This window comes from Notolabrus celidotus, chromosome 22 (genome assembly GCF_009762535.1).
Source record: "Notolabrus celidotus isolate fNotCel1 chromosome 22, fNotCel1.pri, whole genome shotgun sequence".
Lineage (NCBI taxonomy): Eukaryota > Metazoa > Chordata > Actinopteri > Labriformes > Labridae > Notolabrus > Notolabrus celidotus.
The window spans coordinates 28,612,259-28,625,878 of NC_048293.1; the positions used below are offsets into that span (position 1 = coordinate 28,612,259).

At 38.7% G+C, this 13,620-nt stretch overlaps 1 protein-coding gene and 2 long non-coding RNA genes across 3 annotated transcripts; 2 read left to right on the forward strand and 1 right to left on the reverse strand.

Moving 5' to 3' along the window:
• Positions 1-53: 53 nt before the first annotated feature.
• LOC117806178 lies at positions 54-8,129 on the reverse strand. Its single transcript, XR_004629622.1, has 4 exons — positions 8,115-8,129; positions 1,492-1,645; positions 287-417; positions 54-159 (listed from the first exon to the last, which is right to left on the reverse strand). It is a non-coding gene; the product is annotated as an uncharacterized LOC117806178 (long non-coding RNA).
• On the forward strand, positions 7,775-11,455 carry zgc:109986 (uncharacterized protein LOC553566 homolog). Its single transcript, XM_034674932.1, has 8 exons — positions 7,775-8,104; positions 8,951-9,072; positions 9,144-9,282; positions 9,384-9,505; positions 9,781-9,891; positions 10,239-10,345; positions 10,566-10,656; positions 10,743-11,455. The coding sequence occupies exons 1-8, from the start codon at positions 8,008-8,010 to the stop codon at positions 10,854-10,856; spliced, it is 903 nt and encodes a 300-aa protein (XP_034530823.1). The 5' UTR covers positions 7,775-8,007; the 3' UTR covers positions 10,857-11,455.
• Positions 11,456-12,575: 1,120 nt separating this feature from the next.
• Positions 12,576-13,137, forward strand: LOC117806179. Its single transcript, XR_004629623.1, has 2 exons — positions 12,576-12,645; positions 12,902-13,137. It is a non-coding gene; the product is annotated as an uncharacterized LOC117806179 (long non-coding RNA).
• The last annotated feature ends 483 nt before the right edge of the window (positions 13,138-13,620 follow it).

Genomic DNA, 13,620 nt, shown 5'->3' on the forward strand with positions numbered 1-13,620 from the left:
CTCTGTGGTCCTACTCGGTGTGACAGGAGCTCGGGTCACGTGACCTCAGTGGGCGGGGTTACCTCCTCATTGATGATGGTGGCGTTGCTGAGCGACCTCAGCGCCGAGGTGATCTTCCTCCCGAGGTCAGCTAACACCATGATGGCGGTCTGAGGGATCCTGAAACAGAGCAGAGAACACCTCTGACGTTAGCTCCGCCCACTCTACAGACAGTCATCAATAACATCTGAGTGTTACGTCAGGTGTGTGTGTGTGTGTGTGTGTGTGTGTGTGTGAGACGACTCACCAAATGTGTATGAACTGAGATCTCTGTTAGTGTGTGTGTGTGTGTGTGTGTGGAGGGGAAACCCCCGACTGGCACTCAGGGAGTCAGCAGGTCAGCTGACAGGGGATGGTCTCAGCGCGCACACACACTTCCTGTGAGAGAGAGAGAGGGAGGGGGAGGGGGGGGAGAGAGAGAGAGAGAGAGAGAGAGAGAGAGAGATGTTTAGATATATACAGATGTTCTAGTGCTGCAGTCACACACAGACCCTGAACACACCACGACACATTCAGGGAAACAGAGCGATCTTGGGAACGAGGAGAACTGAAGGTAACCCTCAGACAGGGATCAGGTCCTCCTGGTGACCAGCCTGCAAACATCATGCTGATGGATCAAAGTGAGTCCACTAACAGGTCTTGTTTTGGTCCCTGCTGACGGTCTCACTCAGGTCTGTTTTATAGAGGTGGACCCCCCTGAGACCATGAACCAGACTCCCTCTTTCATCAGACACATATTATTACAGAACACCGGACACAGACTCACTCTTTCATCAGACACATATTATTACAGAACACCGGACACAGACTCACTCTTTCATCAGACACATATTATAACAGAACACCGGACACAGACTCACTCTTTCATCAGACACATATTATTACAGAACACCGGACACAGACTCACTCTTTCATCAGACACATATTATTACAGAACACCGGACACAGACTCACTCTTTCATCAGACACATATTATAACAGAACACCGGACACAGACTCACTCTTTCATCAGACACATATTATAACAGAACACCGGACACAGACTCACTCTTTCATCAGACACATATTATTACAGAACACCGGACACAGACTCACTCTTTCATCAGACACATATTATAACAGAACACCTGTGTCTGTAATCCCTGCTCTCATTAATGCTCACACTGATTATTATTGATCAGGTGATCAGTCTCTGTCTCTCGGGTTTAAGTCCTCACCTGTGAGATGATGACGTAATCTCACCTGTATGAACACATGAATCTCTCTCAGTTTGAACAACAACACTCAGCTGTTTACTCTGCTAACGCTAGCTTAGCAGTTAGCCGTGTTAGCACGGTGTTAGCTGCAGAGAGTGTTTACGCGGACACACACAGGTGAGACACGGTGTGACGTCACACAGGGACACACTCAGGTGAGACAGACAAGGATTACAGGTGAGCGCTCCGTTCTTACCGACTGTCGGTCCGTTTGATCAAACAGCAGCTGGAAAACACCGAAACTCTCCCACAGGAACGTCATCTAATCCACGGCGACCCGGAAACTGTCATCACGACGTTCTTCTTCTTCTACTTCCGCTTTACTCAGCGTCCAGGAGCGTTACCGCCCCCTGTCGGAACCCTCTGATTATACATACATACATACATACATACATACATACATACATACATACATACATACATACATACATACATACATACATACATACATACATACATACATACAAACATACACACATACATACATACATACATACATACATACATACATACATACATACATACATACACACACACATACATACATACATACATACATACATACATACATACATACATACATACATACATACATACATACATACATACAAAGATTTTGAATTTTTGTGTGATAATATTTTATCCACCAGTAATAAATTTAAAAGTTACTCCTCATTTTGGAGCGTTCAAAAAACACTTCATCTTTTTCTTCAAAGCTGTGAAAAAGAAGTGCGTAAGACTCAGTTTGACTTTAATTGCTTTCACTTTGTTTTATTCTGTGTTTTATTCTGTGTTTTTATATTTTGTGTGTTTTATTCTGTGTGTTTTATTCTGTGTGTTTTATTTTGTGTGTTTTATTCTGTGTGTTTTATTCTGTGTGTTTTATTTTGTGTGTTTTATTTTGTGTGTTTTATTCTGTGTGTTTTATTTTGTGTGTTTTATTTTGTGTGTTTTATTCTGTGTGTTTTATTTTGTGTGTTTTATTCTGTGTGTTTTATTTTGTGTGTTTTATTCTGTGTGTTTTATTTTGTGTGTTTTATTCTGTGTTTTTATATTTTGTGTGTTTTATTCTGTGTGTTTTATTCTGTGTGTTTTATTTTGTGTGTTTTATTCTGTGTGTTTTATTTTGTGTGTTTTATTTTGTGTGTTTTATTTTGTGTGTTTTATTCTGTGTGTTTTATTCTGTGTGTTTTATTCTGTGTGTTTTATTCTGTGTGTTTTATTTTGTGTGTTTTATTTTGTGTGTTTTATTTTGTGTGTTTTATTCTGTGTTTTTATATTCTGTGTGTTTTATTTTGTGTGTTTTATTCTGTGTGTTTTATTCTGTGTGTTTTATTTTGTGTGTTTTATTTTGTGTGTTTTATTCTGTGTGTTTTATTTTGTGTGTTTTATTTTGTGTGTTTTATTCTGTGTGTTTTATTCTGTGTGTTTTATTTTGTGTGTTTTATTCTGTGTGTTTTATTCTGTGTTTTTATATTTTGTGTGTTTTATTTTGTGTGTTTTATTTTGTGTGTTTTATTCTTTGTTTTATTCTGTGTGTTTTATTTTGTGTGTTTTATTCTGTGTGTTTTATTTTGTGTGTTTTATTTTGTGTGTTTTATTCTGTGTGTTTTATTCTGTGTTTTTATATTTTGTGTGTTTTATTTTGTGTGTTTTATTCTGTGTTTTTATATTTTGTGTGTTTTATTTTGTGTTTTATTTTGTGTGTTTTATTCTGTGTGTTTTATTTTGTGTGTTTTATTTTGTGTGTTTTATTCTGTGTGTTTTATTTTGTGTGTTTTATTCTGTGTTTTATTTTGTGTGTTTTATTTTGTGTGTTTTATTTTGTGTGTTTTATTCTGTGTGTTTTATTCTGTGTGTTTTATTCTGTGTGTTTTATTTTGTGTTTTATTTTGTGTTTTATTTTGTGTTTTATTTTGTGTGTTTTATTTTGTGTTTTATTTTGTGTGTTTTATTTTGTGTGTTTTATTCTGTGTGTTTTATTCTGTGTTTTATTTTGTGTGTTTTATTCTGTGTGTTTTATTTTGTGTGTTTTATTTTGTGTGTTTTATTTTGTGTGTTTTATTCTGTGTGTTTTATTCTGTGTGTTTTATTCTGTGTTTTTATATTTTGTGTGTTTTATTCTGTGTGTTTTATTCTGTGTTTTTATATTTTGTGTGTTTTATTTTGTGTGTTTTATTCTGTGTGTTTTATTTTGTGTGTTTTATTTTGTGTGTTTTATTCTGTGTGTTTTATTCTGTGTTTTTATATTTTGTGTGTTTATTTTGTGTGTTTTATTCTGTGTTTTTATATTTTGTGTGTTTTATTTTGTGTGTTTTATTCTGTGTGTTTTATTTTGTGTGTTTTATTTTGTGTGTTTTATTCTGTGTGTTTTATTCTGTGTTTTTATATTTTGTGTGTTTTATTTTGTGTGTTTTATTCTGTGTTTTTATATTTTGTGTGTTTTATTTTGTGTTTTATTTTGTGTGTTTTATTCTGTGTGTTTTATTCTGTGTGTTTTATTCTGTGTTTTTATATTTTGTGTGTTTTATTTTGTGTGTTTTATTCTGTGTGTTTTATTTTGTGTGTTTTATTTTGTGTGTTTTATTCTGTGTGTTTTATTCTGTGTGTTTTATTCTGTGTGTTTTATTTTGTGTGTTTTATTTTGTGTGTTTTATTCTGTGTGTTTTATTCTGTGTGTTTTATTCTGTGTTTTTATATTTTGTGTGTTTTATTTTGTGTGTTTTATTTTGTGTGTTTTATTCTGTGTTTTTATTCTGTGTGTTTTATTCTGTGTGTTTTATTTTGTGTGTTTTATTTTGTGTGTTTTATTCTGTGTGTTTTATTCTGTGTGTTTTATTCTGTGTTTTTATATTTTGTGTGTTTTATTTTGTGTTTTATTTTGTGTGTTTTATTCTGTGTGTTTTATTCTGTGTGTTTTATTTTGTGTGTTTTATTTTGTGTGTTTTATTTTGTGTGTTTTATTCTGTGTGTTTTATTCTGTGTGTTTTATTTTGTGTGTTTTATTCTGTGTGTTTTATTCTGTGTGTTTTATTCTGTGTGTTTTATTTTGTGTGTTTTATTCTGTGTTTTTATATTTTGTGTGTTTTATTTTGTGTGTTTTATTCTGTGTGTTTTATTTTGTGTTTTTATATTTTGTGTGTTTTATTCTGTGTGTTTTATTCTGTGTGTTTTATTCTGTGTTTTATTCTGTGTGTTTTATTTTGTGTGTTTTATTTTGTGTGTTTTATTTTGTGTGTTTTATTTTGTGTGTTTTATTCTGTGTGTTTTATTCTGTGTGTTTTATTCTGTGTTTTATTCTGTGTGTTTTATTCTGTGTGTTTTATTCTGTGTGTTTTATTTTGTGTGTTTTATTTTGTGTGTTTTATTCTGTGTGTTTTATTCTGTGTGTTTTATTCTGTGTTTTTATATTTTGTGTGTTTTATTTTGTGTGTTTTATTTTGTGTGTTTTATTCTGTGTTTTTATTCTGTGTGTTTTATTCTGTGTTTTTATTTTGTGTGTTTTATTTTGTGTTTTTATTCTGTGTTTTTATTCTGTGTGTTTTATTTTGTGTGTTTTATTTTGTGTGTTTTATTCTGTGTGTTTTATTCTGTGTTTTTATTTTGTGTGTTTTATTTTGTGTTTTTATTCTGTGTTTTTATTCTGTGTGTTTTATTTTGTGTGTTTTATTTTGTGTTTTTATTCTGTGTTTTTATTCTGTGTGTTTTATTTTGTGTGTTTTATTTTGTGTGTTTTATTCTGTGTGTTTTATTCTGTGTGTTTTATTCTGTGTTTTTATATTTTGTGTGTTTTATTTTGTGTTTTATTTTGTGTGTTTTATTCTGTGTGTTTTATTCTGTGTGTTTTATTTTGTGTGTTTTATTTTGTGTGTTTTATTTTGTGTGTTTTATTCTGTGTGTTTTATTCTGTGTGTTTTATTCTGTGTGTTTTATTCTGTGTGTTTTATTTTGTGTGTTTTATTCTGTGTTTTTATATTTTGTGTGTTTTATTTTGTGTGTTTTATTCTGTGTGTTTTATTCTGTGTTTTTATATTTTGTGTGTTTTATTCTGTGTGTTTTATTCTGTGTGTTTTATTCTGTGTTTTATTCTGTGTGTTTTATTTTGTGTGTTTTATTTTGTGTGTTTTATTTTGTGTGTTTTATTTTGTGTGTTTTATTCTGTGTGTTTTATTCTGTGTGTTTTATTCTGTGTTTTATTCTGTGTGTTTTATTCTGTGTGTTTTATTCTGTGTGTTTTATTCTGTGTGTTTTATTTGATGAGTTTAGTCGTTGAAGACGCTGCTTCAGGTTGTTTGTAAGCTCAGATTCTGTTTCTTTAAATAATGAATAGAAAAATAAAACAGACAAAATGAAAAAGAAATATTTCATCAGAAACATTCTTCTTCCACTGTCTGTTTAACGGCAGCTCTACACAACGTTACAGCACATCAGCGCCCCCTGCTGGACGACACATAGCTCGTATATAAACCAGTGAATGATCCAAAATAAGGCAAGAGTACCCTACTGCAGGCAAGATGGCGCCGCCACAACATCCACACCGGAAGTCCATACCGGAAGTCCATACCGGAAGTTACAAAGCTAAAAATGTTGCAATAACACCCACACCGGAAGTACATACCAGAAGTTACAAAAATAAAAGCCTTCAAAAAACAGGAACGTGAACGCAAAATAAAAGCCTTCAAAAACACGTAGGTTTACGCGTAATTCTATGAACTTTTTTGCACTTACATTTTAATCGTATCAGTATTATTGACTAGTTGATTGACTCCAAAAGTGTATAGGCTGTTGAGAATTCAAGTTACTTAGAAGCCTGCACGAATCACTAAGTTATAGTGTTAACGTCTCAGCCATGCACAGCCTTTTGTTCCGAGTGTGTGTTGAAATACTTAAAGCTGATTATGATGCTGCCGTGATGACATCTGCATATGCCTCTCTTGTTTTGTCTGGGTCATATGTTATTTTATGTTGTGTTAGCCTGACTGTACCTCACCTGCCCACCAGTTCCCTGTGGTGTGTGTCCTGCCCCTGCACACCTGCTTGCCTTTGACTGATTCCCCCAGTGACCCCTCTTCCTTCCTGCACAGCTGTTCCCCACAGGTTCATTATGATAACTGTGCAGCGTGCAGGAGTCTCTTTCCATGGGGACTTGTCACATTATCTAAGTTTGCTGTAGTGTTTGTTCCAAATTACCTTGCATGCTGTCTGCCTATGTGATCACATGTATAGATTAATGAATGAATGAAATACAGATCCAGAGTTGATCCACAGTCACGAGAGAAGAGCAGAATGTTATCTATGGTGCAGGGGCGAGTGGAGGAGGAAAATGTAGAGGTGTGTGGTGACTGTTTCTTTTTTAACATAATTTGTAACACGTTACAATGACACAGTGACAGGGGTGTTCATTAACCACAAGAACAAACGGAGGGAATGGTTTCTCCTTCTATTTTGAGACATTAGATGGGCGTAAACACTCTGAGCTTGTCAAACAGTTTTATTCAGATTGAATGCTTGATGCATGTACACCAATGTCTTAACAAGATCACTTTATTTGGCGTCCATGAAAACATTGAAGTTGGAACCTTCAATTAGAATGACTAGAAAAACTGCAAATGTATACATAGCTACTGTTTCTTTCCATCCAACCCCTACTTGAAATGTAGAATTATACTTTATTTTATGTTCTTTTAATGTTATATGTATGATGTCTTAACCCTTTTGTATTGATAATGTTGTACTTGAAAAAGAACAATGCACTTTTGCTATTACAAACTCCAAATCAACATAGAATATTAGGACTAAAATATTTCAACTTGAGGCACCACTGTCAGCCACTGATGATAGATGTACAGTACACATTTCTGGGGAGCCTCTGTTGTTTTTGTGGTGAATATAGATCTCTGTGTACAGCTTGAGTGTATTTTCCCTCTTACTTACAGTCTTTTCCTTCTCATCCCCTCCCCCCACACACACTAACACTCTACATTATTCTGTTCTTCATACACAGCGGGATCTCTCTCACTCACTCTCTCTATCACAATTAGCTTTCTGCTAATTGATTTAGCAGCGACAGACTAATGCAATCAATACGCTACACGAAGAAGAAACTTCCAGTTCGAAGCATCCGGCATTGGGTAGAGAGGGGGTTAAAGAATCCCTTCCGGTATGGACTTCCGGTATGGACTTCCGGTGTGGATGTTGTGGCGGCGCCATCTTGCCTGCAGTAGGGTGCCTCTCAAATAAGGGCATGATGAAAAATCATCAATAATAATAATAATAATAATAATTGTTATTATTGTTATCATTGTTATTATTATTATTATTTTTATTATTATTATTTATTGTTATTATTACTAAACATGCCTCATAGAGCCAGGTGAATAATGCATGTTGTCATGTTTGACTCAATAAAGTTTTCAAAGAAATAAACAAGAACACTTCCGGGTCAGACTTCTCAGTTCTTAAGGAGGTCTGAGGGACCCACTCAGGAGTTGGGGGTTTTGATCTTCCCTGTCTTCCTTTAGTCACACCTGAGTTCAGATTCCATCTGTCCCCACCTGAACAGGTAACTGCGTCATCACAGCTCATGAACCAATCAGCGTTATCAGAGGTGATCACGTGACTGTGAAGGTTCCACCTTAAATCTCAGACACGTTTCAGCGCGGAGAGGAGCCGCACCTGAACGCAGCACGCTGTTAGAGGGTCTCATGTGAAGATGGACTTTAATCAAGCCAAGTCTGAGCTGAAGCTGCTGCTGAGCAGGATGGACCCGGACCAGCTCCCCAGGCTGCTCAGCTGGATCCGGAACTCAGGTAAACTCACCTGCTGTGCTGGCTTCACGGACCGGCGGACTGCAGGAAATCTGATCCCTGATCACTGATCCCTGATCCCTGATCCCTGATCCCTGATCACTGATCCCTGATCCCTGATCACTGATCCCTGATCACTGATCCCTGATCCCTGATCACTGATCCCTGATCAATGAGATGATCGATCCTAAAGATGTACAGAGTCTGATGATTGGAGATCGTCTCTGAGCCCAGAACACACACAGGGATTTACTGAGACTGAGTTAGTCTGCTCTGATGGACTGGTCACAGGTTTTAGACCTCAGACTGTTTAGAACAAGTCTTCTCTGTAACGTCCACCAGGGGGCGACTCCTCTGAGTGTATATCAGTCTCTGTAACATCCAGCAGGGGGCGACTCCTCTGAGTGTATGTCAGTCTCTGTAACATCCATCAGGGGGCGACTCCTCTGAGTGTATATCAGTCTCTGTAACATCCACCAGGGGGCGACTCCTCTGAGTGTATGTCAGTCTCTGTAACATCCAGCAGGGGGCGACTCCTCTGAGTGTATATCAGTCTCTGTAACATCCACCAGGGGGCGACTCCTCTGAGAGTATGTCAGTCTCTGTAACATCCAGCAGGGGGCGACTCCTCTGAGTGTATATCAGTCTCTGTAACATCCAGCAGGGGGCGACTCCTCTGAGAGTATGTCAGTCTCTGTAACGTCCAGCAGGGGGCGCCTCCTCTGAGTGTATATCAGTCTCTGTAACATCCAGCAGGGGGCGACTCCTCTGACTGTGTTAATTGAAGTCAGTATTAAGTCCTTGTTTTTGTCCTCTGTGGGTCTCTGTACCTGTCTCTCCTCTCTGTAGACGAGCTGGACGAGCTGCTGTCAGACAACAGGACAGTGATCCTCCAGAACATCTCTGAGGAGCTGAGGGAACGTCTGCCCACTGAGGCCATGCTGCCCTCAGAGACTGCTGCTTATAACAAGGTAAGACTACAGTGATGATGATGATGATGATGACGATGATGATGAAGATGATGATGATGATGATGTTTCAGATGCAGCAGCGCTCTCGGCCCACAGTCCATGTTGACAGCTTCCTGTTCGATGAAGACGAGGTGGACTCTCGCTGTGAGGAGGGGACCATGAGCCGCTCGTTCTGTCTCAGCTGTGGATCCTTCAGAACCGCCCCGCTGGGTCAGAACACTCCTCATCTTCATCGTCTTCATCATCAGTATCACTCGCTCAGACCTGACTGTGATCCTCTCTTTTCTTCTTCTTCTGTTTTTTGTCCGCAGACTTCATCTCTCACTCGTTCTCCATACCAGAGCTGCAGTTCCTGTTCCAGAACGTCCTCCCGGACCTCAGCGGGCGGATGCTGGTGGACGTGGGATCCAGACTGGGGGCGGTCCTGTACGGGGTCTGTGGAAACCAGAACACACATAGAACAACTAAAGCTAGCATGCTAACATGTTTGACAAACACAGTCTGTATAAACAACTTGTTTACTTGATCCTGATTGGTCAAAACAACAGCCACGCTGATCAAACGTCACCTCAGATCACTCCACAGAAAGTAGTCCCTCTCATTCCCCTCTGCCTGTTGACACGTGTGTGTGTGTGTGGGTGTGTGTGTGTGTGTGTGTGGGTGTGTGGGTGTGTGGGTGGGTGTGTGTGTGTGTGTGTGTGTTTTCAGGGTTACATGTACAGCTCGGCGTCTCAGCTTGTCGGCGTGGAGATCTCTGAAGAGTTTGTCAAACTGCAGAACGACATCGTGCAGAAATACAACCTGACCGACAGAATCCAGGTCCACACACACACACACACACACACACACACACACACACACACACACACACACACACACACACACACACACACACCTTGCTCTTCATGCAGCTTCATCCTGACAGAACATGATGTTAAGTGCTTTATATTCATGTTCCTGGGTCCAAGGACAATTAGAACCATTAGAACCATTAGAACTATTGGAACCATTGGGACCATTAGAACCATTGGAACCATTAGGACCATTAGAACCATTGGAACCATTGGGACCATTAGAACCATTGGAACCATTAGGACCATTAGGACCATTAGAACCATTAGAACCATTAGAACCATTAATCTCTGTCCCTGATGGTTCTCCTGCAGGTTCTCCACTCTGACGTCTGCCTGCAGAACGTTCTGCTGCAGAGCGCTGACGTTCTCATCATGAACAACGTGTTCGAGTTCTTCATGGAACCAACACAACAAGTCAGGTCAGGACACACACACAACAATACACACACAGTGATACACACTTCTACAATACTACACACAAAATACACAAATATACACTCATTACACTAAGAAACAAAACAACTTACACCAAAGTGTGTGTGTGTGTGTGTGTGTGTGTGTGTGTGTGTGTGTGTGTGTGTGTGTGTGTGTGTGTGTGTGTGTGTGTGTGTGTGTGTGTGTGTGTGTGTGTATGTTCAGGGCGTGGAGGTTCATCATGGAGAACTTCAGGAAGAAAGGATCTCTGCTGGTCACCGTCCCTGGTCTTCAGGAGAGTCTGAACACTCTAGAGGTAACACACACACACACACACACACACACACACACGCACACACACACACACGTTCTCACACAGCTGACCCTGTTTGTGTCCTGCAGGAGGCGCTGCAGCCCAGCTGGGTAGAGGAACTTCCTGTGGATTATGATGTTTACCTGGGCAGAGACACGGACCCTGATGCTCTCAGACAGATCCACCTGTACCGAGTCCTCTGATCTGGACTGGGTCCTCTGACCTGGACTTGTCAGGTCTGAATGCAATGAAGAGGATTCCTTATCTGGACCCGTTTTAAGACAGAACTCTGGACTGGTCTGAACTGGATCACATCGTTCTGAGAAGATGAACTTCCTGGACTGTCCTGGATCAGGACTCTGGAAAATGAAAGACCACAGATTTTAGGACTGGGCGTTGGTCTGGATTCAGGACTGTTGGTCTGGATTCAGGACTGTGGGTTGGAGAGTTTCACACTGAGTCAGGTGTCCCCCCTCTGAGTGCCCCCCCCCCCCGGACCCGTCCCCATCTGACTCCTCCCCTTCTGACCCCGCCCCCTCTTCCTGCTCTCTGTGACTGAACCAACATCATGCTGTGATGAAGCAGAAACTCAGCTCATCAGAGTTCACTGAAGAACACTGTGTGCCTACAATCCCATGATGCGCTCTGTCTCTGCAGAAGAGAGGTCATGTGACCCCTCAGTGGAGGCGGGATCACAGTACTGGAGTGTGTTTATGTGAGACCTGAGGCTGCTGTAAGATCACTGATACAATAAAAGAATGAAGAGTCGTTGTTCTCTGTGAGGGTCCACCAGCTGTGTTAACATCAGTGTTTACATCAGTGTTTACATGTTTACATCAGTGTTTACATGTTTACATCAGTGTTTACATCAGTGTTTACATGTTTACATCAGTGTTTACATGTTTACATCAGTGTTTACATGTTTACATCAGTGTTCACATCAGTGTTTACATGTTTACATCAGTGTTTACATGTTTACATCAGTGTTTACATCAGTGTTTACATGTTTACATCAGTGTTCACATCAGTGTTTACATGTTTACATCAGTGTTTACATCAGTGTTTACATGTTTACATCAGTGTGTACATCAGTGTTTACATGTTTACATCAGTGTTTACATGTTTACATCAGTGTTTACATGTTTACATCAGTGTATACATCAGTGTTTACATGTTTACATCAGTGTTTACATGTTTACATCAGTGTTTACATGTTTACATCAGTGTATACATCAGTGTTTACATGTTTACATCAGTGTGTACATCAGTGTTTACATGTTTACATCAGTGTTTACATGTTTACATCAGTGTATACATCAGTGTTTACATGTTTACATCAGTATGTACATCAGTGTTACATGTTTACATCAGTGTTCACATCAGTGTTTACATGTTTACATCAGTGTTTACATCAGTGTTTACATGTTTACATCAGTGTGTACATCAGTGTTTACATCAGTGTTTACATGTTTACATCAGTGTTTACATGTTTACATCAGTGTATACATCAGTGTTTACATGTTTACATCAGTGTTTACATGTTTACATCAGTGTTTACATGTTTACATCAGTGTATACATCAGTGTTTACATGTTTACATCAGTATGTACATCAGTGTTTACATGTTTACATCAGTGTTTACATCAGTGTTTACATGTTTACATCAGTGTTTACATCAGTGTTTACATGTTTACATCAGTGTTTACATCAGTGTTTACATCAGTGTTTACATGTTTACATCAGTGTTTACATCAGTGTTTACATCAGTGTTTACATCAGTGTTTACATGTTTACATCAGTGTATACATCAGTGTTTACATGTTTACATCAGTGTTTACATCAGTGTTTACATGTTTACATCAGTGTTTACATCAGTGTTTACATCAGTGTTTACATCAGTGTTTACATCAGTGTTTACATCAGTGTTTACATGTTTACATCAGTGTGTACATGTTTACATCAGTGTTTACATGTTTACATCAGTGTTTACATGTTTACATCAGTGTTTACATGTTTACATCAGTGTTTACATCAGTGTTTACATCAGTGTTTACATGTTTACATCAGTGTTTACATGTTTACATCAGTGTTTACATGTTTACATCAGTGTTTACATCAGTGTTTACATCAGTGTTTACATCAGCGTTTACATCAGTGTTTACATCAGTGTTTACATGTTTACATCAATGTTTACATGTTTACATCAGTGTTTACATCAGTGTTTACATGTTTACATTAGTGTTTACAGCCTGGATGATGTCAGATGATTTATAAACAGACTTTGTTAATTTTGGACGAAGAGGAACAACAGGAAAACAAAACAAATGAAACATAATCAATAAAGTAAATAAACACAAAGATGATGATCACAGTCACACTGATACAGACTCTGCTGACTCCTCCCTCCTGCTGTCACTCACACTACGTCATCACCTCCTACTTCCTGCCGTTAACTCCTCTGACGTCACTCTCCCCACTCATCACCGCGGTTCTTCTCTACACACGCGCAGCGGGAGCGTTTCCACTGCAACCATTGGCTGCCAGAGGAGGACCGGCAGGACGGCCGACCAACCAGCGCTGAGGAGGATAATGAAGCCCCGCCCACTTACTCACTGGTTTTTGGTGCGTTCAGGTTCCGCGCTGCGACTCGGAGACGAACAAACGGACAATCACTCAGAGGAAGCACGAGGCTCAGAGTCATGAAGATATTCCTGTTCTTACATCCAACACATTTATCACTGTGGGTACAATACTGATCTGACCTCAAACCCCCCCCCCCTCAGGTGAGCTTCACCTGAGGTGACATCATGAGGAGTCCGGCAGACTGTCAGGAACCCTCAGCTTTACCTTAATCTAGTTTAAATGTACAGCTTTATAGGTATAAAGTATATTATTATTATTATTATTATTATTATTATTATTATTATTATTAAGTAAACTAATAAAGAACCAGAGGAAAATAATCTG

Excerpts from the sequence above, each read along its gene's own strand:
- zgc:109986 (XM_034674932.1), top strand. The coding sequence starts at position 8,008 with ATGGACTTTAATCAAGCCAAGTCTGAGCTGAAGCTGCTGCTGAGCAGG. Across the intron at positions 9,506-9,780 it reads TGGGGGCGGTCCTGTACGGG|GGTTACATGTACAGCTCGGC; the intron begins GTCTGTGGAAAC and ends GTGTGTTTTCAG. Across the intron at positions 10,346-10,565 it reads GAACCAACACAACAAGTCAG|GGCGTGGAGGTTCATCATGG; the intron begins GTCAGGACACAC and ends GTGTATGTTCAG.